The 22,430-nt window shown below is 38.9% G+C and overlaps 1 protein-coding gene across 1 annotated transcript in view; it reads left to right on the forward strand.

Annotated features, from left to right (window-relative positions):
* The window catches only part of ATRX (ATRX chromatin remodeler), a 79,866-nt gene extending 58,906 nt beyond the window's left edge, over positions 1 to 20,960 (forward strand). Inside the window, exons 26-35 of the mRNA XM_034064409.1 lie at positions 2,096 to 2,249; positions 2,529 to 2,623; positions 4,257 to 4,365; positions 5,455 to 5,632; positions 6,721 to 6,915; positions 14,395 to 14,544; positions 15,380 to 15,505; positions 16,440 to 16,535; positions 17,097 to 17,225; positions 18,035 to 20,960. Coding sequence (XP_033920300.1) covers positions 2,096 to 2,249; positions 2,529 to 2,623; positions 4,257 to 4,365; positions 5,455 to 5,632; positions 6,721 to 6,915; positions 14,395 to 14,544; positions 15,380 to 15,505; positions 16,440 to 16,535; positions 17,097 to 17,225; positions 18,035 to 18,313 — 1,511 coding nt within the window. The 3' untranslated portion in view covers positions 18,314 to 20,960. The remainder of the gene's footprint in view (positions 1 to 2,095; positions 2,250 to 2,528; positions 2,624 to 4,256; positions 4,366 to 5,454; positions 5,633 to 6,720; positions 6,916 to 14,394; positions 14,545 to 15,379; positions 15,506 to 16,439; positions 16,536 to 17,096; positions 17,226 to 18,034) is intronic.
* The last annotated feature ends 1,470 nt before the right edge of the window (positions 20,961 to 22,430 follow it).

Below are 22,430 nucleotides of genomic sequence, written 5' to 3' on the forward strand. Positions count from 1 at the left end.
TATCCTGGAATAACAAGGGGCTTCAGTTTAAATCTATGGGGTCTTAGGTCAGGGAAGCTGCATAGTTAATTTGGTTTAGTTTGTAAGTACAAAGTCAATAGAGGAACTCTACTGCTTTTCCTCTCTTTCTAAGCATATTGGTGAAAGATTAATGGAAAGATTAAGAAACCTGCATGTCATTCATTGTTGCACCCAGAGTTTGAAGTGGGTTGAGCAACCAGATACAATTCATCAGGAATATGAGACCTTTTTAAGAACTTGAACTACTTACATCCATACATTTCAGTTTTGGATTTTCCTTTCATTATGTAGGGTTTGTCTCTAGTATCATAGAGCAGGTTTTCTGATTGTATCATTTCTTGTGTGTCTGTTCACTTTCCCTAAATAAATAATTTGGGGGGGGACAGTTAAAGGTGAGAAATGTTTTTATTTTGGTCCCCATCCAAATGACAAACACGCTGTAAACGTGTAAGAGGAAGAGTGTGAGAGTGTGTGTGTCCTGGGTTCAGTACCACACACATTGTGTGTATAGTAAAATACCCATACAGATTAAATGTGGTAAAGCAAAGACTTGCATTATAGGCAGGATGACTTTGTCTCTGGATCACTTTAATGTTCACCTCTCTCATGCAGCCTTGTTCAGTTCAATGTAGGTACAGAGTTTCTAAGCAGACATTTTGTGCTGCACCAACTGAGGTTTGTGGACGGACTTTCTACCTCACTGCAGCTCTTGGAGGCCCTTCTGCAAAGTTTTGGGGTGAAGACAGAAATAGGTGGTGTGGATAAGCACATCTTAGGTCTCTTACTTAGTTAATTTGTCCATTTTTCATTCTGTTACTGAAAAAATACATTCTTTAAAGGCTTGTATGAGGGGAAGCTCAAATGTGAGTTCTGTCAGCATCAGTTCTATCTTAAACATGAGCATTACTGTTGTGTCATGATTGATTTGCAGTGCATGGTCTGAAAATGTAAATGATTTGAATTGTTCATGAGATAGAACACTTCTGTTTAAGTAAGTAGCAGATCCAGGTTTCTATGTCAAAAAAGTTAGTGTTATGAATCTAATCAATCAATTTTTATCACTCTAATGGAAAGCAGGTTAAATTGAAGATCTCAGAAATACCATAAAGTAACTTAAATCAAGAAAGCCATGGTTCTTGTCTGCTTTTCTGATTATAATGCTGAATGCATGCTTTCTCCTTATTGAATTCAGAATGAACTTAATGGCATTATCATTAAAGATTGCCAGTCTGCATCAGACACTGTTGAGAGATGATCCCGACCCCAGAAGGGTTGTTTTGCTTGGTGCAGAGTTAGGTCAGATCAACAAAATAAACTTACAGTAACATGTTAAAAATGGGATTGTTCACAGGTATGTGTTTTACAGGGTTTATTAGTGTGCTAGCGGATGAGCAGACAAGAAACTTCCTCGAAGAATCATAGAATCATGGAATGGTTTGGGTTGGAAGGGACCTTAAAACTCATCCAGTCCCAGTCCCCTGCCATGGACAGGGACACCTTCCGCTAGACCAGGCTGCTTCAAGTCCCATACAACCAGGCAGAACTTTGCATGAAAGGCAGAATATGATGGTGCAATTTATTTGGGTTTTTTCCTCTACTGTGAGTTAATATAAAAGGCAGGGAGGAGTTGTTTTATTTTAGGGGTAAGGGTTTTTTTCCTATATGTTAATCTTGTCTTTCAAATTAGTTTAGGAAAAGAAATATCCAAAATCTACACCTAACAAAATAAAGCTGCATTTCACTGTCTGCAACATTTATGGATGGGTTTTCAAAGATGCATACTTGTTGGAAACAAAGCTATTGAAAAGTACTCTTGGGGGAAAAGATGGAGGTGGTAGAACTATTTATCCTAATATCCTGCAACACAGAAAGGGGATTTGTGACCCTTACTGATGACTTGTACTGTTGATAGCTGTTAATTTGGTAGTTGCTAAGTCCAAATGCTGTTTTTTCTTTGCATAACTCTTTTCATGCCCATTAATGAGGAAACAACTGTGTAGTTCAGACGTCCAAAGCATTTAAATGGAGACCATGCCTTTATCTTTTGAAATTACTTTTATGTTGTTCTTTATAGGCAAACCTACATCCTCTTCCAACCCTGGTAGCCCAGCGCCAGATTGGTACAAAGATTTTGTCACAGATACAGATGCTGAAGTGTTGGAACACTCTGGGAAGATGGTGCTTCTCTTTGAAATTCTTCGAATGGCAGAGGAGCTTGGAGACAAAGTGTAAGGCAGTTTTTAATGACCTTATAAATGTGTTACTCTGACAGTGTTCCTCATTCAGTTTTCATAATGCTGAAGCTCAGTGTTCTGAAGCAAACATGCATGCTACATTCATTTTTATCAATGAGCTTTCCCTACATGCATGTACAGTTCACAAAACTCTTCTGTGTCTGGAGAGGCTGTTTTGAAGGTAGTATCAGAGTGAGGAGGGAAGAAAAATAAAGCAATACAATAATTCAAATAACCTCAGCGTCAATTTTGTGTTTCCCTCTTTGCTTTCAGCCTAGTGTTTAGCCAGTCCCTAATATCTCTGGATTTGATAGAAGATTTTCTGGAGCTGGCCAACAGGGAGAAAACTGAGAAGCCCATTTACAAAGGTGAGTGTCACAGGTCTTTCTTCAGTCCAGAGGGAATAGATCTGAAATAATTGTTTTCATCAGAAGTACTGTATGCTATGAACTGTTCCTGAAGTTGGCAGGGTTATTGGTCTCCTCTGCAGGTAGTCTCTGCTGTCCCATTATGGATTTACTTTTGATTTCATTCTCTATCATCCATGCCTAATATGGCCTTAAGCAGATTAAATGTTCATCATTCGAAAGGAGAGAAGGTATTTTGTGATGTTACATGCTGATGCATGGCAAATTCTGATCCTTCCTACTGGGAGAAAGCTAATGAAAGAAAGTCAGACTGCTTTAAAACAGTGTGTGGAACATGCAAAATGCAAATTTAGGCTTCAGGTGTTCTTCAGTAGATTATTTTATGTATTTCAAAAGGAAGCAAAGTATTGTATTGATTATTCTGTCTGTGGTTGTTCTTTTGTTAAGGACTTAAACTGTGTATCATAGCAAGATTCACCACATAGAGGCTTTCCTGATACAGCTCAACAATCTGTTTGTCATAACTTGATTGTATTGAGCAGTGCTGTCTCCTAAAAATGCTGTTTTGTTATAATTGATGGCACGGTGGGGTTCGTGTTCCTGTACCTTAATGGCTGATGAAAATGAGAGGTTATGTGTGAACTGGGGAGAGGATAAAATCCTCTATCAGCTGTAATTATATTTCCCCAACTGGTAAGGGGTATCCATAACTTACAGGGTAATAGAGATTTTTCTGAATTTCAGTTCCCAAATGATCAGACACTGACTTCTGAAATGCCCTTTTCAGCATTTACTTCTGAACGCTGTTTGTATGGGAGAGGCTCGCTTAGACTAACCATGTAACGTCAGGCTACACCAATCAACTTTAAAAGCACAGTTAGTACTGTAATGCCTAAAGGATACATGTAGTTACCTTTTGAAATGAACTTTGGCTCCAAGTTAAGGTGTATCTTTGTAAATGTGCATCTACAACTGGAAATAGTGAAAAATAAGAAGAACTACCTGAAATAAGCTCAGGCTTTTTCAAATACTTCAATTTAAAATTCATCTTGGAACATAATTTGATCATAAATTCATATATTTAAATTCAAGTCTGTATAAAACTGCTTTGAGGAGTTTCATTTCATATCTGTTGATCTTTTTGTAAGAAATAATATCTGAAGAAGAAATGAATAGGGATAAATGCTGGATACTTTTTGTAACCTGAAATATAATATTGACAACATCTGTCTTGTCTTTTGAATCATTTTAGACAACATTGGTTTAGGGTTTGTAGAAGCTATTGGGGGCTTGTGGATGATCATTGTCATCACAAATGTTGTTGCTATTATTTTCTGTCATGTTACATGTTTTGTATTTATATATATGTCACCTTACATATATTTATATACAGCTATGCAGGCTGTATTACATCATTTTCAAGGCATGCCTATGGCAAGCACCTGTATCCTCCAAAAATGTTCTCTATCTTGAATAACCTAAAGTCTTCTTCCATTGTTTTACAATGCCAAAGAGAAGTGCATTTTATGTTCCATATTTGTTCTTTTACTGTTTGGAGTTGTGTCTATCCAGTATTATCAGTCTGGTTATTTATGCAATCAGCATTTTAATTGTTTGACTGTTAAATCTATAGGTGAAGGAAAGTGGTTCAGAAACATTGATTACTATCGCTTAGATGGCTCAACTACAGCTCAGTCAAGAAAGAAATGGGCTGAGGAATTTAATGATGAAACTAATGTGAGGTGAGATCTCTTCTGAGATATATATATATATATGCTTAATTTTCCCACTTCTCTTTCTTTTGTTCTGTAGTTTTGCTATTTGCTTTAGTGTAACAACCTCTTAAGGCTAGGGAGCTAAATGTCACAGTGTTGTCCAGTGCCAGAACTTGCGTAAACATCAATAGGTTTCTGTTTTCCTGAGATTATATCTGTTTATACTGATCAATACTTGTTCAGTATTTCCTTGCTGGTTTCATTCTTACTTAGCTTTTAAACACTTTGGATCAGAGAGAATCTTTTTTGTTACAACTACCTAAAAGGATATTGGGAGCAAGGAAGATCAGAGCCCTGTGGGGTCTGGCCGGGAGGCAGCAGTCACTTGGACAGTCAGGAGCATATAAGTCTCTTAGCTGTCTCCAGAATTGTCTCCCAGCCATCCACTGCTCATACAAGATGGGACTTTCAAGTCTGATTTAGATAGGTAAATAGATACAAATTTGTACAAGTTTAGTGAAGACAAGGAATTTCACCTTCCTAGATATACTTAAGGATTAAAATACGTAGTTATGTTGCAGTAATTCGTAATGTTATGAAAATAATAAGAAAAGTTACATGGAACAAGTAATTCAGTGTTAATACTCTTAAATAGTGTGTTCTGTCAGGTACATGTCGAGCTCTTTTAAGTTAAACTCGAGTGAGATAGTACTCAAAAAAAGCAGATACATCAAAGAGACGGTGTCATTCCAGAGTTATCCTGAAAGTTTGCTAGCCAGGAAAAAGCTTCAACAGCATGGGATATGCCTGTTTAAAATTATGCTTTAATTTGATATAACTAATTTTATTAGAGTTTGAAAATGCAAACCCAACAGTTTTTTCTTCCCCACCAGTAAGAGCTGGTTTGCAAAAGGCCCTGATCTACATCTCTGGGAGTGTACATTTTGCTCAAAGTGTTGTCCTTGCAAAATCTCCATCTGTTTTATGCTTAATGCAGTGTTTAAAGGAAGTCTTTGAGTTATTCCAGTGTATGAACAACTGCACAGTAACACAGCAACACGGGAACAATAACTAGTTTCCAAAATACTGACATTTTGCAACTTTTCTCTGTTCCAGAGGCCGCTTGTTTATTATATCCACCAAAGCAGGTTCCCTTGGAATTAATCTTGTTGCTGCTAACAGAGTAATCATCTTTGATGCGTCTTGGAACCCATCCTATGACATCCAGAGTATTTTCAGGGTTTACCGCTTTGGGCAGAACAAACCTGTGTTTGTGTACAGGTTTTTGGCTCAGGTAGGTTTCTGTCTGCTGTTTTTGTGATACTCTGGTCCTGCAGTCAGATTTGTGAACTGTAACTGCTTGGACCTCTGTTGGAGCCTGTAGCAGTCCACACTGAAGCAGTCATCTTCCAGCCTTAAGCTGACAGCAGTATATGGCCACTGAAAAAAGCTCTAGAAGGAAAGATGGGTAAAATAAATCACAACAGAAATGATTTCCTGTTAAGCCCACACTGGCTTTTTGTGTAACCCAGATTCTGGAATTCTTAGCAGTGATTCACACATCCAGACTCAGAAGAGTCTTCTCAGCTTTTGTCATTTGCACACCACTAAAAAGTCTTCATTGAAGGCACTGTAGAGGATGTGAGCCCCTGAGAGTCCAACTGGAATGAAAACAGAGGCAGCTGAAGAATTTGTTACAAAGAGGCATCCAGCCATGATTTGAAAACCTGTTTCACCCACTGTATCACCAATTGAAGATGTGTAATGATTCTGATTTTATTAAAGTATAATGCCATTGTTTCTGTTAGGAAGTACCTTGTGTCATCCTCTATTTCTTCAGCTATTACAGAGTAGACTGCAGACCTTTTCCCAGTAACAGTACTTAACTCTTGATCAAGTCACTTTTTACTTGCCAACTTAAATGGATTACTTTTTGTAACACACTACTGTCAGACATGGGTTTTTCCTTCAGGCTTCAGTCTATTTTTGTACTTGTGCACTTCTGAACCGTCGAGATCCTTTTTAAATTACCATGTTGAGAACAGGCTGTGCTGTTCTCATACTTCTCACAGTCATCATCTTTTTAGGAAAAAAAGAGAAAGTAATTTTCCTTTTTTCATCAAGGATCTAATTTTCTCATACACAGCTGTGATGAATTAGACTTGACTGCTTCTCTTCCTTCTTCTCTCCACCCCAGTGATATGGTATCTGTTTTCCTTTATTCAGGCTGCTCAAAGCAGCAAAATAAGGTACATGCTGAGGAAATTGCCATTTTTTGGTCAGAATCCTACTTTGGGGAATTGAAGCAAAACCAGATCCATTCAAAACACTATTGAAAAAATACATTTCTTAGTCAGATGACATATGTCTTTGGGTTTTCAGGGAACAATGGAAGACAAGATCTATGATCGTCAGGTAACAAAGCAGTCATTGTCTTTCCGGGTTGTCGACCAACAGCAAGTGGAACGTCATTTTACTATGAATGAGCTTACAGAGCTGTACACCTTCGAGCCAGATCTGCTAGATGATCCTAATTCAGAAAAGAAAAAGAAGAGAGTTACACCAATGCTGCCAAAAGTAAGTTGATGCATCTCACTAGGAATTCCATGCTACAAAAATAACTTGCATCTGTTTAAGGACCTGGGGTATTTGATGTTTGAAGAGTGCTGTGTTTTCACTTCAGAGCAGTGTTCTTCACTTTGAATGGAGGTGAATAGCAGGAAACACAGTAAAATATGTAATAAATACAACGGATGGTATAACGAGCTGGGTAATGAGTTTCCCTTCAGTGCAATTAACTGTGTGAGAAAAAGATCTTCAGTTAAAAGACAGTTTTAAATCAGAACAAACAAAAATACTATTTCACACAGTTTGAGTGAATAGAAGTTTTACTGCAGGAAGCTGTGGAAACCAAGATTCAATTAACATCTAAGTGAGCTGGTGCTAAATGAACTTTGAAGTTCACAGTGATTTGTTTTCAGTGAAGCCTGCCTAACTCTATTTGTAATGGATGTGGCATGTGTAGTAGTGGTTCATTGTCACTGCTCTGGATAGTGAACCACTGTGCAGCAGGATAGTGGTTTGTTATCCTATGTGATTCTTCAGGAACTGAAAAATTTCTTAACTGAATTTAAAACTAAAACCTGTAGGTTTTACAGGCAGGGCACGAATAAACTTCAGGGAAAATAATAACTGGTTCAGGAACTTCATTATTCTTCTCCAAGTCAGTTTGTATTTAAGATGAGGCTATGCTTTTGTACTTTGTCTAGTTTATATATTCTTGTGGATGTGGTCTGCTAAAGGCTAATTCATCATTAAGCTGTTGTGCAGTTATCTTTGCTTCTTTTACTGGGTGAATAAGTAGTAAACAGTAACACTTAAATGTGTGGCCCATAGTTAAATGGTTAAATTTCTAAGTTACTGCTGTGTTTAGGTTGTTATACAGTGCATGTGGGGAGGGTTTCCAGTTTGTAAATCTATTCATTTCCAAGGAAAAATGTTATGTTTTCCATTCTAGACTGTCTGTAGACGACTGTGATACCATGTAATAGATTGTGGTCAGGCATCACATTGGCGTTCTTAATAGTTAAGCCATTCCCTGAAACAGTCTCTTGGACCACCTACAGTGTCAGTGCAGCTGCCAGGGGGATTTAGGAAGTGTTAGCCCTCTAAGTGTTAGTAGCTGTTGCACATGCATTTTAAACCCTTGAAAACAAACTTTAATGACTATATCTAAGCCTCTTTTTATTGCAGTGTTTCTCACTGTAAGCAGGAAATCGTAGATAACAGACAAATTGATTCTACCTTTTTTTACTATTCTGTACATGTTTATTAGGGCAAATTGATTTTTTTCTCTTTTCCCTCCTAAAACATCTCCCTTTAGGTTGTAATTAATAGTATTTATTTGCTCTTTTTTATGTTCTTAGTTCTTTTATGCCATGTACATCTGTGATCCACAAACTCCTAGGTAACACATCACCGTTTGCTGTTAATGCCACTTTAAGAAAATGAAAACAGATTGAAAACCTGTGAAGCAGCTGAGCATGTTCCCTCAAAGCATTGATCAGTCCCATGCAGTAACTGCATTTTGAGAGTTACTTGTTTTCTTTCACAATAATAAATGATTGAACTATAATGTAAAAGAGAAAGATTATAAACTCCAAACTCATATTATCATTGTTTGAAATATTAGGTTCTATATTCATTCCCTTCCAACCATCAGTGTAAGGTTTGCATAAGTTAAGATCAGTACAAGCTTTTAAGCCAAGTCCCTGGCTGTAAAATAGATCAAATCTCTGTACTGGAATTCTCTTTGTTTTTTACATGGCTTTAGCAAATAGTATTGGCTGGAATTTTGTCCATTTAAAGATGTGTGCCTTTATACACACTGTGTACAGATTTCAATCCCTTTTTTAATTTGTTGGTTGAAAAGACTATAAATCATCTTGTAGATTAATCTTGTTTTAGCAGTTTCTGTATTTATTTGTTGAGAGCAGGGCTTTACATTCCTAGTAGCCTCATGGAGCATGGGAAGCCAGCCATTAACCCCCAGATACTCTTTCCTTTTCTTTGTCCCCCTGAATTGGTCCTGGTAGTGTCGAATCATGCTGGAATTGAGAGCTGGAGGTGTGAAGTGGTGGAGGATGTACATAACTCCCAGCATGGGTTGGCAGAGTAGCCTGTGGCATGCAATGTAGCTGGTGTTTTCATGTGTCATTGGTGTGGTTGTGGTGAAAACCTGTTTAAAATGTTAAGGGGGAAGTGTTTCTAGGAGTGTTAATCAAAATCAGGTGTCATCACTTCAGGTATTGATTGTGATCTGGGCTTTGGGCAGGGAGGCTGAGGCAGGAGCAGAGTGCATCCTGTAAGGCCATCAAATACACACGAGTGGTGGGTTACCATGAATGAATCATGGGTAGTTCAGCCCAGGGGAGATGTCAAGTGAATAACTACATTCAGGGTGACTTTTCTGCTGGTTGGGCATTGACCTGCTTTGCCTGGATGGACAGTGCTTACTGCCAGGGTAATAAATGGTCACAAAGGAATTGATATCAGAGAACTCCATTTCATTTGGTGCTTATGTTTACCATTTTGATGATCCTGCTTTTATTGTTATTATTTTTGGCTGTGTTGGTCTTCCCTGTGCAGTTCAGCTGAGTGGGATAATTTACTTTCATGTTATCCACAATTAGATTCTTGCTCTGCACACAAAACCTGAGCTAGCCCAGTAGTTACAGTGACTCCTTCTTGGATTCCTGGCATCTGTTTAATTGAATTCTGGCTCATACCACATTTCTAATATTGTAAGTTAAACTTCTGTTTCCTATTCTGTCTTTTTCTGATCTATCCAACTCCCTAAAATCCTACATAAATAATCAAAAGCAAGTATCAGCTGTAGGAAATAGTGCAGTGGATGTTATTCTTAAGGTTATTGATCCAAAAAGTTGACTAATCCTTATTTCAGTGTAATTTTAGCAGAGATGCATGATTTGCCTTTATAAAACTTTTTAACAATTAAATGAATTTAACACACTCATAGCAAATAGTCTATTAAAAGACTGCTGATAGGCTTATGAAAATATTTTATTGTAACATAGATGAATTTTACAGCATTTGGGGATTAAATTTTTCTTTTCATGATGGTGCATGATATTCTGATGCTTTGTTCAGGGTAAGTTCAGCACACCCAACCTGATCTCTGCAGCTCTAGGCTGGAAACAAAGGCCACTCCAGCTTTACCTGTATTACTCTTCCATCATTGAGCTGTCTATCCCTTGCTTACAAAGGCTGAGCTCTTCCTATATAATTACCAGCAAAGCAAAATAGGCATTTAGGCTAAAAGAAGGCTTTAGTTCTGCCTTTTACAGGTTTTGTGTGTAATTGTCTCTCTTTGTCTTCAGGCTTCTTTTTACATCTTCAAAGCATAGTCTGTTGAACAGTGTTATCATGGTGTAATTTTACTGTTGTGCAGACAGTAAAGTAAGGGATTACCTTTGTAATCCTTAGCATTGGTCTGAAATGCACAGTAAAAAGACATAAATATACTTAAAGTGTAGATATGTGCTAATGGTGGAGATACAGCTAGGCTCTGAACAGGTATTCTCAAATATCTGTTCTTTCAAACATTTTCAATGCACGTTAACCCTTGGGACATGGGTGCAAAGCTGTTTGAAAATAGCATTTTAGAATTGTCCCCTTCGAAGCATGGGAATTCTGAATAGAAACAAGGTGAAATGTTTTCCATCTTTTCTCCAGCCATCTAAACACAAATGTGGGAAACCTTGGAGGGAGGATAGGTTTTCTGCTGGATATCAGAGAACGTCTTGACTTCAATGACACCCCACAACAGGAAGGTTCTTCAGGTGTGCAGTCAGGAATCGTATATGTAGAGAAGGAAGAGGAAAGATGTTGAAAGTTTCATGTAAAAGTCAGTGGCAGATGTGCAGTGTGCAGTTTTCCTGGAAGCTTATCGAAGTTTCATGTCCAGTTTTAATTTCAGCAGCAGTTTTCTGCCCTTTGTGATGTGAACAAGACCTTCAGATTGCCAGTGAATGCTGAGGAACCAGTGTGTGTGGTTCTCAGGGGAAATGCCTGTTGTGCTACAACCATAACTTCATTTCTCTTGCCCTTACCCTGTGAAACACCCTTAATGTGAATATTTAGTTTTAACAAAGTATTTGTGTTAAGAATTATTAAGTTGGTCTTGACTTCCACTGCTTGATTTCATTCATCTGCAATCCTTGCAGAGTTGAAAAGCACTGGTTTAGGAATTCAGTCCAAAAAGGGTGTAACAGGTGTCTTAAATCCTAATAATCAGTCAAATTTGCTGTATTTAAGTCTAGAAATAATTAGTGTACATAGGCCATGAGCTTTATGCAGCTGTAGTGACTCATTATCTAACACAGACTACAGGTATAAGCAGTTGTTACTTCTGTAGAGTAGCAATTCAAAAGGAAAAGATGGTGTAAAGTGAGAAAATCGTGTTTATTAAGATTGTATTTTGGGTGCTACATTTTACTTTGCTCTGAATTTAACAGTGGATCTGGTGCCTTTTTATAATCAATCTGATTTATGACTGGGCTATTGCTTTGTTGGTTTGGTTTAAATTCTTAACTTAGGCTCTCCCAGGCTCTTAACACTCAGCTCCCAAATGATTGTGTGCTGGGGGAGCCCTGGCTGGTGGCAGCTAACAGGAAGAAGGGTTCTCATCACAAGCACGGATAGCTGGACTCAGTGATCAATGCACTACTTGTGGCTTGCCTTGTCCAGTGCACTACGTATTTCAAACCAGTGTGAGTGAGGTAGAAGCTGGGCACTGCCTGTCCCTCAGAGCTGGCACTTTGCATCCTCTGTTCCTTGCTTATTCTTCCCAGCATGTTCAGTGGATTGGAGTCAGTCACATTTTTATGTGGAATGAAAACTTGGCTTGGTTGAGGTCATGTAATGCAGATGGGAAAAGCAGATTAAAATAATAGTTGGGATTCAGTTGGATATAGGATATCATTACTTTATACTACCTCAGGACATAGCCAGGGCATGTGTTTTGCTGTAGTTCCGTACTGGGGGATAAGTCTGTGAATTTGGAAGGCTGTTGATCTCAATCAGAATAATTTGCTGCTTATTTAAATTCATTTTTATTTTTAACCCTGGTATTAAATGTTCAATTGGTTGAGGAAAAACTTGTTTATGAATTACAGCAGAGCTCATAGTCCTTCATGGAAGATTTCCTTCCTGATACATTTGTCTCTCCATAGCATGTCCTTTCCATCAGGATTTGAAAAAGATAAACCTTGTTTTAAAATTCAAACCCTTTTCTTTTTCAGTCTCTCTTCATATTTTCATTCATCATCAGGATTCCATCTGAATAAACCAATTGGTAACCACTGTTCTACCAACCGGCTGAAAAAAGGAAAGGGGATATTTACTCTGATTTGTGTGTGTGTATGTGTAAGGTAGAATTTGTTGGTTTTATCACTGTAAAATTAAACCAACTCAATGGCAGCACCTTCCACATCCCAGTTTTCAAGCTCCATCATTAAAAGTAAATGCAAAATAAAGTTTAGACAAAGAAAAGCAAGCACACAGTTGGATGTAATGTAAACCACATTTTGAAGGCTGTGCTGGCTGGCTGAGTGTGGATTATATTCCAGTATTGTTTTCAATAGTAGTGTTACCATGGAAGTTAATGCATATGCATGTCCGGGAGTGCTCGCACGCTGATGTACAGCTATGGTATGCTGAGAGCACTTCAGCTGTGTTAGCTTGCTTGACTTCTTCACCTACTTCCTCTAAATGTTTTCGTCATATCCTCTTGCTGCATCCCTTTTCTTGCTCTGCCTTCCCTCCCACCACCCCAAAACCACCATTATTTGCCCTTGTGCACATTAGTCCTGCAAATACTACATTGGATGTTTTGTTGAGGAGCTGGTGATGAAAGCATTGATTCAGATCTAGTGAGACCAGATAGAAGGCTGAAACAAAGACATAGTGGGTTAACATAATGGAGTTTTAAACACATGCAAGAAACAGCCAACCTTATGTAGCTGTTGTGACAAAACCACTGGTCAGGGCTAGCACATGCAGTTCCCAGTGTTGCAAAAATCTGTTTGCTTGTGGGTAGAAGCCATTCTTTCCAATCATTGTTCTATCTAGATCATAAAATATCAGGATAGGACAGTTTATATTCCTGTTTATACAAATGCCTTGCAGAATAAGGGCACCTTGTAGAGTGGGTCTGTAGGTATTCGTGTACAGTGTGTTCACTGTAATTCGTTTCAGGGGTGGCCCAAAAGTCCAGTGAGGTAATGTTTGTGTATTACAAACCTTCGTCTGAGTGCTGGGGTGTATTGGAGCTTTCTGAATTCTGCAAGTTCATCAGTGGTACAAGTGCATTTAAATCAAACCATGTCCAATAATGATCTCCAAAAGGGGCCTCCTGCAGTGCAGCCTGAGTGGGGTTTAGTAGTCTTGTAGAGCATGTGTTCCTTCATCATCACAGCGTTACCTTTACTTTAACCCAATGAGGCATCGTCTTTGAAAATGCTTTGTAGAGACTGAGATGTTGACTCAGTGAGAATGAGTTCTGCAAAGCCATTACTACCTACATGGAAACACCAGCTTTTCACATTCATTTTCTCTATCTCTTTTTATATCAGTTTTTCATTGAGACCACAGTCTATGGTAATGTTCTGCAGTCCAGAACAAGGGCAGTAGCAACTTAATATTGTGCTTAGCATCTAGTTTGGGTTTGTTTCATCTAGGGAATGTTCAACATGGTGGTAACTCTGCATTCAAAAAACACCAAGAGGATTTATGTGTCATTTTTTGTATTAGGAATCTTAGACTGAATGCTGAGCTATATTGGATATAAATATAGGTACATATATGTGTATATATAAATACAGATACATGTATATAAAATGTTATTATGCCTGTGGACAAAACCTTCACAATAGTTTGCCCCATTTTAAAGGACATTGTAAATATCTTTGTTAACCTTAAAAGCAGTGAAGTGTTAAGGGTATTGTGGATTATAGAGGTCTAAATTGCAACCTGCTGATCAAATCCAGTTTATAGCAGTGATTTGACCTTTCTTAGCCCAGGTGGGTAAGGGACCATTTATCTTGACATGTATCTTCTGTTGAATGCTGATGGACAGTTAATGAACCAAAGTACTACTTAGCATTTTAAATTCAGTAGAGGTGTTCTTTCTATATGGTAAATGGAGATTATTGATAGGTCCTCTCAGGTATCCAGCCTAAGCAAAGGAAAAATCATTGAGCACATTCCATTCTTTTTAGGTTCTTAAAGTACATTTATTGTTGTGGAATCCAAGTGCATTCCTGTGGCTCATTAAGTGATTGGACTGTCATCTCTGTAACAGATTGTTAATCCATTACCCTCCCTCTGAGGAAAATTGTACTTTTAAGTGATTTCGAAATTCAGTTTCTCTGTGGTCTGAGCTGCTCTTTGTGAAATGGGGTTGGAGCAGTAAGTTGGGAATGCACAAGGAGTAAATAGAGTAGAGCTCATTTTGTTGTCTCTTCCTTTGAACAGGATACAATTCTAGCCGAATTGCTTCAAATCCATAAAGAGTATATAGTTGGATATCACGAACATGATTCACTCCTGGACCATAAGGAGGAAGAGGAACTCACTGAAGAAGAAAGGAAGGCAGCATGGGCAGAATATGAAGCAGAAAAGAAGGTAAAACTAATCAGGTTTACAATATGAAAAAAAGCTTGTGCTTTTGTTTCTTCCCTGTTATTCCCTGTGTCTTGTTTATTTGATATTTAAGCAGGTGGCAGAATGAATAAAATGGTAAATTGGCTGCAGGTTTGGGATTTTTTACTGTAAAAGGAATATGATAACTTGGTGTAACTGGAGTCTAATAGCACAACATTCCTGGAAAGGCCAAGTTTGGTATTCAAATCTGAGCAGTCATCCGAAAGTACAAAAAGTTGGAGTATAAATTGCCAGTGACCATCATGAGTGAACAAATGACAAATGAAATGGAGTATTGGGAAAAGGTTTTGTGAGGGAGAAGATGTAGAAAGATACATAATACTGTAAGCACTAAAATTGCCCTATGAGAAATCCATATGGGAGATGAGCTTTATATTTACAATTTATTTATAAACTGTGTATTTCACTTCATCAAAATTTGATTAGAGTCAGATCAAACTCAACATGAAGTAGTGGGTTTAAAATACCAGTTTAAAAGACCAGTATAAAAATGAATCTTAATATAAGATATACTAATAAGCCTTGGTCATTTTCTTTTCTTAGTGTACCAAATAATTGAGCTAAATTTGGTATTAGTGAAGTCTAGAACTTTGGTTCTTCTTTGATTGAAATGTCCTTTTGAGTTGAGGTTTGGAAAGGATCTTCAGTACACTGAGGTTGGCCTTCATGGGCAGTGTGCAGGGCTTGTAGTCTTCCCTAAGGGCTGATTTGTCTGTGGATGGTATCTCATGGGTCATTATAGAAGACCATGAATTATCAGAGTTATTCTAATGTAAGTGCATTTTGTGTCTTTAAGGGCTTGACCATGCGTTTCAACATGCCAGCTGGGACCAACATGCTTCCCACAAACTTCAACTCTCAGACTCCATATATTCCTTTCAATTTGGGTGCTCTGTCAGCCATGAGTAATCAGCAGCTGGAGGTAGGTACCAATCCAGGTAGTGTAATGTGTCTGTGTTGCTTCAAGCATACATGTTTTCTTTCTGTCACCAATAATGGATAATGTCATTCTTCAACATCTTGATATTTACATTGTTGTACCCTATTTTTAAAAGGTTTTGTGTGTGTGTGGCTATATAAAAGTCTTAACTTGTAGGCACATAAACCTGTACCTGTGTAGTAGTACCCCAGGATTCTGGAAGACATTAATTACCACATCTAGCTTTCTACCTCAATCTGTCTTCTGCCCAAGAAGGAATGGGAGAGAGGAGCCCATGCTCTTTTCCTCAGTCATCTCAGGTCCTGATCTGCCTTCTTAACTGAAGTAGTTGAGGGTGTTTCTTCCTAATAAGATGCCATGCTATAAACTGCAGAATGTGATGCACTGTTGACAGCTCTTGTCAAAGTAGGTCTTGTGATACCTACCAGAGTCTGGGGAGGAGCCTGTGCTAAAGAACTGAAAACCTCTAATAAAAGAGTATGGAGATCAGGGGAACCTGAGCAATAATACACAATATATGCCAGTATTATGCTAAAACAGATAATTTGATATAATATGGAATGTTTTGAGCACACAGAATGAGTTGAAAGTGTAACAGTATCAAAGGCAGTACCACAGAAAATTTGCCTGGGTAGAAAATGAGTGCTTCTTTTATGATCTGGAAACCTTTGGGTACAAGAAGAGCTTTCTACCAATACTGCCCACTGTATAAGGTGGCAGATTTATTCATGCTGTTCAGTTACTCTATGCTGAAATTCACTTGTGTGGAAGCTTAGACTCACTGACTTGTGCAAACGGAGAGGAAAAGGTAACTAAAGTCTAGGTACAAAAGGTAAAAATTAATAAAACTTATAAAAGGATGACAAATGTGTTCTTTGTACCTGTGCTTTATAATTAATTCCTGGTGTTTCCTCAGGACCTTATTAATCAAGGAAGAGAGAAAGTTGTGGAAGCAACCAACAGTGTAACTGCAGCAAGGATTCAGCCCCTTGAAGACATCATTTCAACCATAGTGAGTGAAATGGATAACTGTTGGTTTAGATCAGGACATGGGGAAAATGTTAAATAGTGTCAGAGAAAGAAATGGCTATCATATATAGTCATTCAGCTAATTAATTTCATTATTAATGAATATAATGTCCAGGTTGTATTAACCTTTATCCCTGCAGCTTGTAGTGACTCTCGATAGTATGTAGATGACATAGAGCTTTAGAGGACTGGCAGCTTAGATCCATAATTATTTGCCACAGTCTGAAAATGCTGGTTTTCTACAAATAAGAACAATACTTATGCATAAATAAGATGTATTTCCTATAGCTTGTTCTTGTCTGTCAAGGTCTGCCATATTTCTCACTTGCTTCCAATAACCAAGAGGTGTATTACCTTACTTAGCAGTTAGAAGAACTAGTAACTCATAGTACTGATTCTGGTGAAGTATAACTGCATTTACTGGCAACTGGGGTGTGCTTTAACTCCCGATGCAATACTGAACATAATGCAAGACTTCAGTTACCATTACACTGTTGTTAAAATGAGTAGTGCCCTTAAGGTTTTCGTTTTTTCTCCTTTTCAGTGGAAAGAAAATGTAACCCTTACGGAGAGCCAAGTACAGGCCCTGGCACTGAGCAGGCAGGCAAGCCAGGAGCTTGATGTCAAGCGCCGAGAAGCCATCTATAACGACGTCCTTACTAAACAACAGATGGTAAAGTATCTCATACCTATTTGACCAACTGTCCATGTGTAGACCGGGATGCTGAGTATGGACTGTGCATGTGTGTGTTCATAAAATCAGAGTATATGTTTAGGTAGATACATACGTACTTGAAGAACTTGTGTTTCAGTGGGCCAGGTATTTGCTGGCATTGTGACGTGGGGAAATGGTGACTTCTGCAGTGTGTTGGACTGCATTGCTCAGCCTGGTCAAAGGAGAATCCATGAGAAGTTCATGAAAATGAAATACCAGATTTTTCTGTTGGAGTAGTTTGCTTGAAGGTCACGAGGCTTAAAGAGAAACCTGATTCTCAGAGAGAGCTCAGAAACCAACTTAAACACAAATCTCAAACAGTATTGGTAATGGGGTTTCATCTTAGAATTATTCTGCAGAATCTGAAAGGTGCTCACATGATGTCAATGGGAAGACTTTTCTTAGGCAAACCAACATTTAGTGACAGTCTGCACACAGTGCTTTGGAAGGGAAGATAAATGGTATCTGACAAATAATGGTGTAACTTATACCTGGGGATAATTTCACAGTATAGTGCATGTTACCATAGCAACTTACCTAAATGCTGCAAGCAATACAATAGGCAAGTCATTAAGAGAACTTAGCCCTAAATGGTGTTACTAAATGGTTTCTACAGTAATCAACTTGTGAATACCATCACATTAGTGATGGTGATAACAATGGTGCTTTTTTCTTCAGCCACCCTATCCCTAACTAATTGATTTTAACTCTGAACTTGATACTTGGAGCACTGAGGCACTTACAACAGCTCTACTTTCCCTTCACAGTTGATCAGTTGCGTTCAGAGGATACTTATGAACAGAAGACTCCAGCAGCAGTACAATCAGCAGCAGCAGCAGCAGATGTCGTACCAGCAAGCAGCAATGAGTCACCTCATGATGCCAAAGCCTCCAAATTTAATCATGAATCCTTCCAACTACCAACAGATAGATATGAGAGGAATGTATCAGTCAGTGTCTGGTGGTATGCAGCCACCACCATTACAACGAGCACCACCCCCAATGAGAGGCAAAAATCCAGGGCCTTCCCAAGGGAAATCAATGTGATTTTGCACTAAAAGCCTATAGGATTGTTAAAATCAGAGAAAGAACTTTTATTTTTTTAGGAATCAATGGCTTAACAGAACTCAACTGTAAAAAAGGTAAAAAATAGTTTGGTTGGTCCCCTTTAATGCCATGTTCCATGTTAGTGTTTCAGCTTTGTTTAACTAGGACATAATGTTTTCCCTGTTGTCAGTGATGTTGCCTAGAATCTTCTTACATATGTTGAGTACAGGAGATAACAAGTTGTTTTCAGTGAAAACAAGTCCTCCCGTAACAGTAGCATCTCCACAGGTTTCCTGTCTAAACTCCTATGCTTGCTTCTAGTGGCTGTGAAGCTGTCATCAGATTTGAGAAGCTTAGGAAGGACTGCAGGTCTGTATGTTTCAGTATATACCATATGTGAATTGTAAACAGCTGAGTTCTTGATTAGAGTTGATTCCTCAAATTATGGAATACTTTTCTGCTTACCCATTTCTTTACATTAATGGGACTATTACAAGATAAATAGTCTAGTTCCCTTTTGACTGAGGTCTGGACTCGTACTATATCGTCTATGCTGAATGAAACAGCAACTAAAAATACTCTTTGGAACAGAATTGAGTGCAATATTCTTAAATGCTACTACTCTGAAACCTTTGAGTCATGCAGTTATATTGAAACTGTGTACACAGCCTTAACTCTCTTGACTTGGGGAAGGTGATTGCTCTTCCCCAGTCTTCTGCCATTTTTGTTTTCAGTTCTATGTGATGGAATAACAAGTGATGATCTTAGTTGGAGATGTTTTTCCTTCACATGCCTAATTCACTCTACATGGAGTCCAGTACAAAGCACATTTCTGTTAACTCCTTAATGCTGGTGCTACTGTCTTTTCCCATTGCCGGCAGTGGGAGACAGGCCAAGACAATTAAATTCCTGGTATTTTGGGGGTTAAAAATAACGATGGTGGCCAGGGTCAAATCCTGTTATGTAAAACAACTTTAAAATGGCAGAACCATTGCTGATACAAAATTGATGCAAAGAAAAGCACTATAGCAACTTCCAGAGCTGCCAGAACAGTAAAATACCTTTTTCCTCTATTAGGTAAGAGTTTTGGTTATGCACTCCTCCCCATCCCCTTTCGTTTTGTGTGAAAACATGATTAATACACAAAGAGCTTGATTTTGTTTTGTTTTGGTTCTTTTTGTGTAGACCATGGATACGTTTCTGGTTTGTTATATATCATTAGCACTCCCTTTACCCACTCTTTTTGTTCTTGTGAAGACCTACAAATAGGCTTTTTCTTTGCATATAGTTTGGTTGATTCTTTGCCTTCCCCCCAAAAAAGAGTTTGTAAATCCAGGGATAAAAGTAAGTGATAGGAACATTGAGGCAATGGTGTATCGACTACAGAGATCTGGAGGGACGAGTGGATGGAAGCGATTGCTCCAGGCATTGCTGGACTCTTCTGACTTGCTGACGTGGACTGAAAAGTGTTTTGGTTTCTGGGAAGTTTCTTGCAGGAGTTTGGGTTCTCGCCCCTATGGACAAGTGCATTTTTGCATCTGAATATGCAGATCTTACACAAGAATTCATTTTGCGATTGAAACTTGGTTTGTGATCTGAACAGTTTGTTTGACCTGTTGCAAAGCCAGTTAACAAGTTGCTGTCTTGGACTCTTATTACAAGATACCACAAGAGAGCCTCAGTATGTTTGAGTGCTTTGCCAGTTCTGCAGTTCCATTGTATGGGAGGGGAGGGGAGCAAAAAAGATGTGTTCACATGAGAAGAAACAAGACGTGAGACTTTTGAGACAAACATTTGAAGGCAAATGTACTCTGGGCAACTCTCCCTGATACTCCTACGTGTCGTGAGTAAGAGGAATACTTTCTACCAAACCTGGGAATGTTCAGTGGAGTTTTACAGTAACTCAAAGACTTAAATGTGGAAGTTTTAGGCAACATTTAAAGGCACATTTTGTTTTCATTCTGGACACAGCTGTGGCTAACAGAAGACTAACCACGTAAGAAGAAATGAGAGATGAGCATTGAAATAACCCTTGGACCACTTTGCATACATGTTTCTCACTTGACATTTTAGCTGCATAACGATGTGCTTTGAGTATAACATCGAGCTTTAACAAATATTTAAAGACAGAACGTACATCAATAAGATAACAAAAGGCTCATTTTTGTATTTGTTTTTGATGTTTTAACTAGAAATGGCTTAAGATGACGAATAAAAATGTTGCTTGTAATACAGTTTTGCCTGCTAAATTCTCCACATTTTGTAACCTGTTTATTCCTTTGGATGTAAAGCGTTTTTGCTTAGTATTGTGATATTGTATATGTTTTGTCCCAGTTGTATAGTAATGTTTCAGTCCATCAACCAGCTTTGGCTGCTGAAATCATACAGCTGTGAAGACTTGCCTTTGTTTCTATTAGATGGCTTTTCAGTTCTGTATTAAATATCTTAAGTACTATAGAAAAGGTGTCCCCTCTTCCTCTAAGGCTGTTTTGTAATATATATAAGGACTGGAAATGTGTTTTTAAAGAGAAGAAGCATTCAAGTATGACGATATACTATCTGTGTTTTCACCATTCAAAGTGCTGTTTAGTAGTTGAAACTTAAACTATTTAATATCTCATTTAATAAAGTGACCAAAATACATCAATGTGCCTTGTGCTACATTCACAATACAGGGTTAATGCTGCAGGGAAACAGGCCGAGAGCGAATGTGGCTTTTGAGAACCGCTCTGCAAGTTGAAGCTCTGACTTTGCTGCACTGAGAGGTACCCGTTACTGGATGTAGCCATTGTCATTGAGGGGAAGTGGTTGTGGTCCGAGTTTTCTAATTACATTACTTACTAACAGCTTCTGCAGCCAGTCTGTCTGCTAAATTAGAGTGAGTTGTCACCCAGCCATGATACAGATTTATGTGTGAGGTGATGGGTCCAATTAGAAGAACCTAATTATGTATTTTATCCTTATAATTGTACTTCCCCCTTTCTTAGTTATTAAATCTCACCTGTTGGGTAAAAGATAACCCTCCCTATGCAAAAACCAGCATGAGAGTTGTGTTTTGAATATGCCCCTATGTTTGTTCCGTATATCTGAAGTTCTCTAGTAGCTCCTGGCCAGGGCTGCAGCCTCATTGCTACCCTGGGTGCATCTGCTGGGGAAGTACAGCTGGATGTGCTGGGAGCTGAGAAAGGGCAGATGCCATGGCAATCATGTCTGGTGTGAAGATACTCACAGTGTGCTGTAAGGGGCAGTGTGGGTAACCTGGTTTTAAGTGTCCCTGTAGCTTTAATTTGGTTACAAACTCATACAAGGCAGGGCTGCGAGGGGCTCCAACACTGAGCAGCAGTGTGCTGAATGCTTACCCTGTGGGGTCTTTTGTCTTTACCTCAAAACCAAAACCACCCTGATCAGAGTAAATAAAATGTAAATTCATCAGTTCCAGCAAAAAGATGGTTGGAGTTTGATAAATTGTCGCCATTTATGGAAAGACAAATGTCCTGGATGTGGCCAGCAGGAGATGTTTGGCAAAGTGTTGCCATGAAGTGCTCAGGGTCTTGACCTTCCCATTCCTGCTGAGGTGTGGACATAGCCCCATGTGCACCCCCCTCTGGGCTGGGGAGTCCACCCTGGAGATGTGTCCCAGCTCCCACCTGGAGGGCACCTTCCCTGCCTGTCAGCACTGAGTCCATGGATTCTCTCTGCTGTTCGGGTTCTCCATCACATACTCCAGAGGAGGTAAGTCCCTGGGAACTCTGTTCCATCCCCCTCCATGTAGAAAAGAGCCTTGAGCCACATATCCCACCCAGGATATCTCTCTGCAGTGTCCCTGAGGCCACGTGTGCATTGCCCCTTGTAGGTCTGTCTCAGTCCCCTCCCAGACCTCACACAGCAAAGCTGGGGAGATGGATGCTTTTGCTGGGGCTGTGCTGTGCCTGGTGCTATGTTGGCCTCACACAGAGGGCTCCCCTCCATTCCTGCACCCCTTTGTAGAGACACTCAAGACGTTGCCCATCTCTTTGCTGCTGACATCCACCCTCCTGCTTTGCACAGCTGTTCCCGGTATAAGGTTTCCATTCCAACATGCCCACCCCTCTGGGTGGAAGGGGAAGGGTTGAAAGCC

The sequence above is a fragment of the Melopsittacus undulatus genome, chromosome 6 (assembly GCF_012275295.1).
Source record: "Melopsittacus undulatus isolate bMelUnd1 chromosome 6, bMelUnd1.mat.Z, whole genome shotgun sequence".
NCBI lineage: Eukaryota > Metazoa > Chordata > Aves > Psittaciformes > Psittaculidae > Melopsittacus > Melopsittacus undulatus.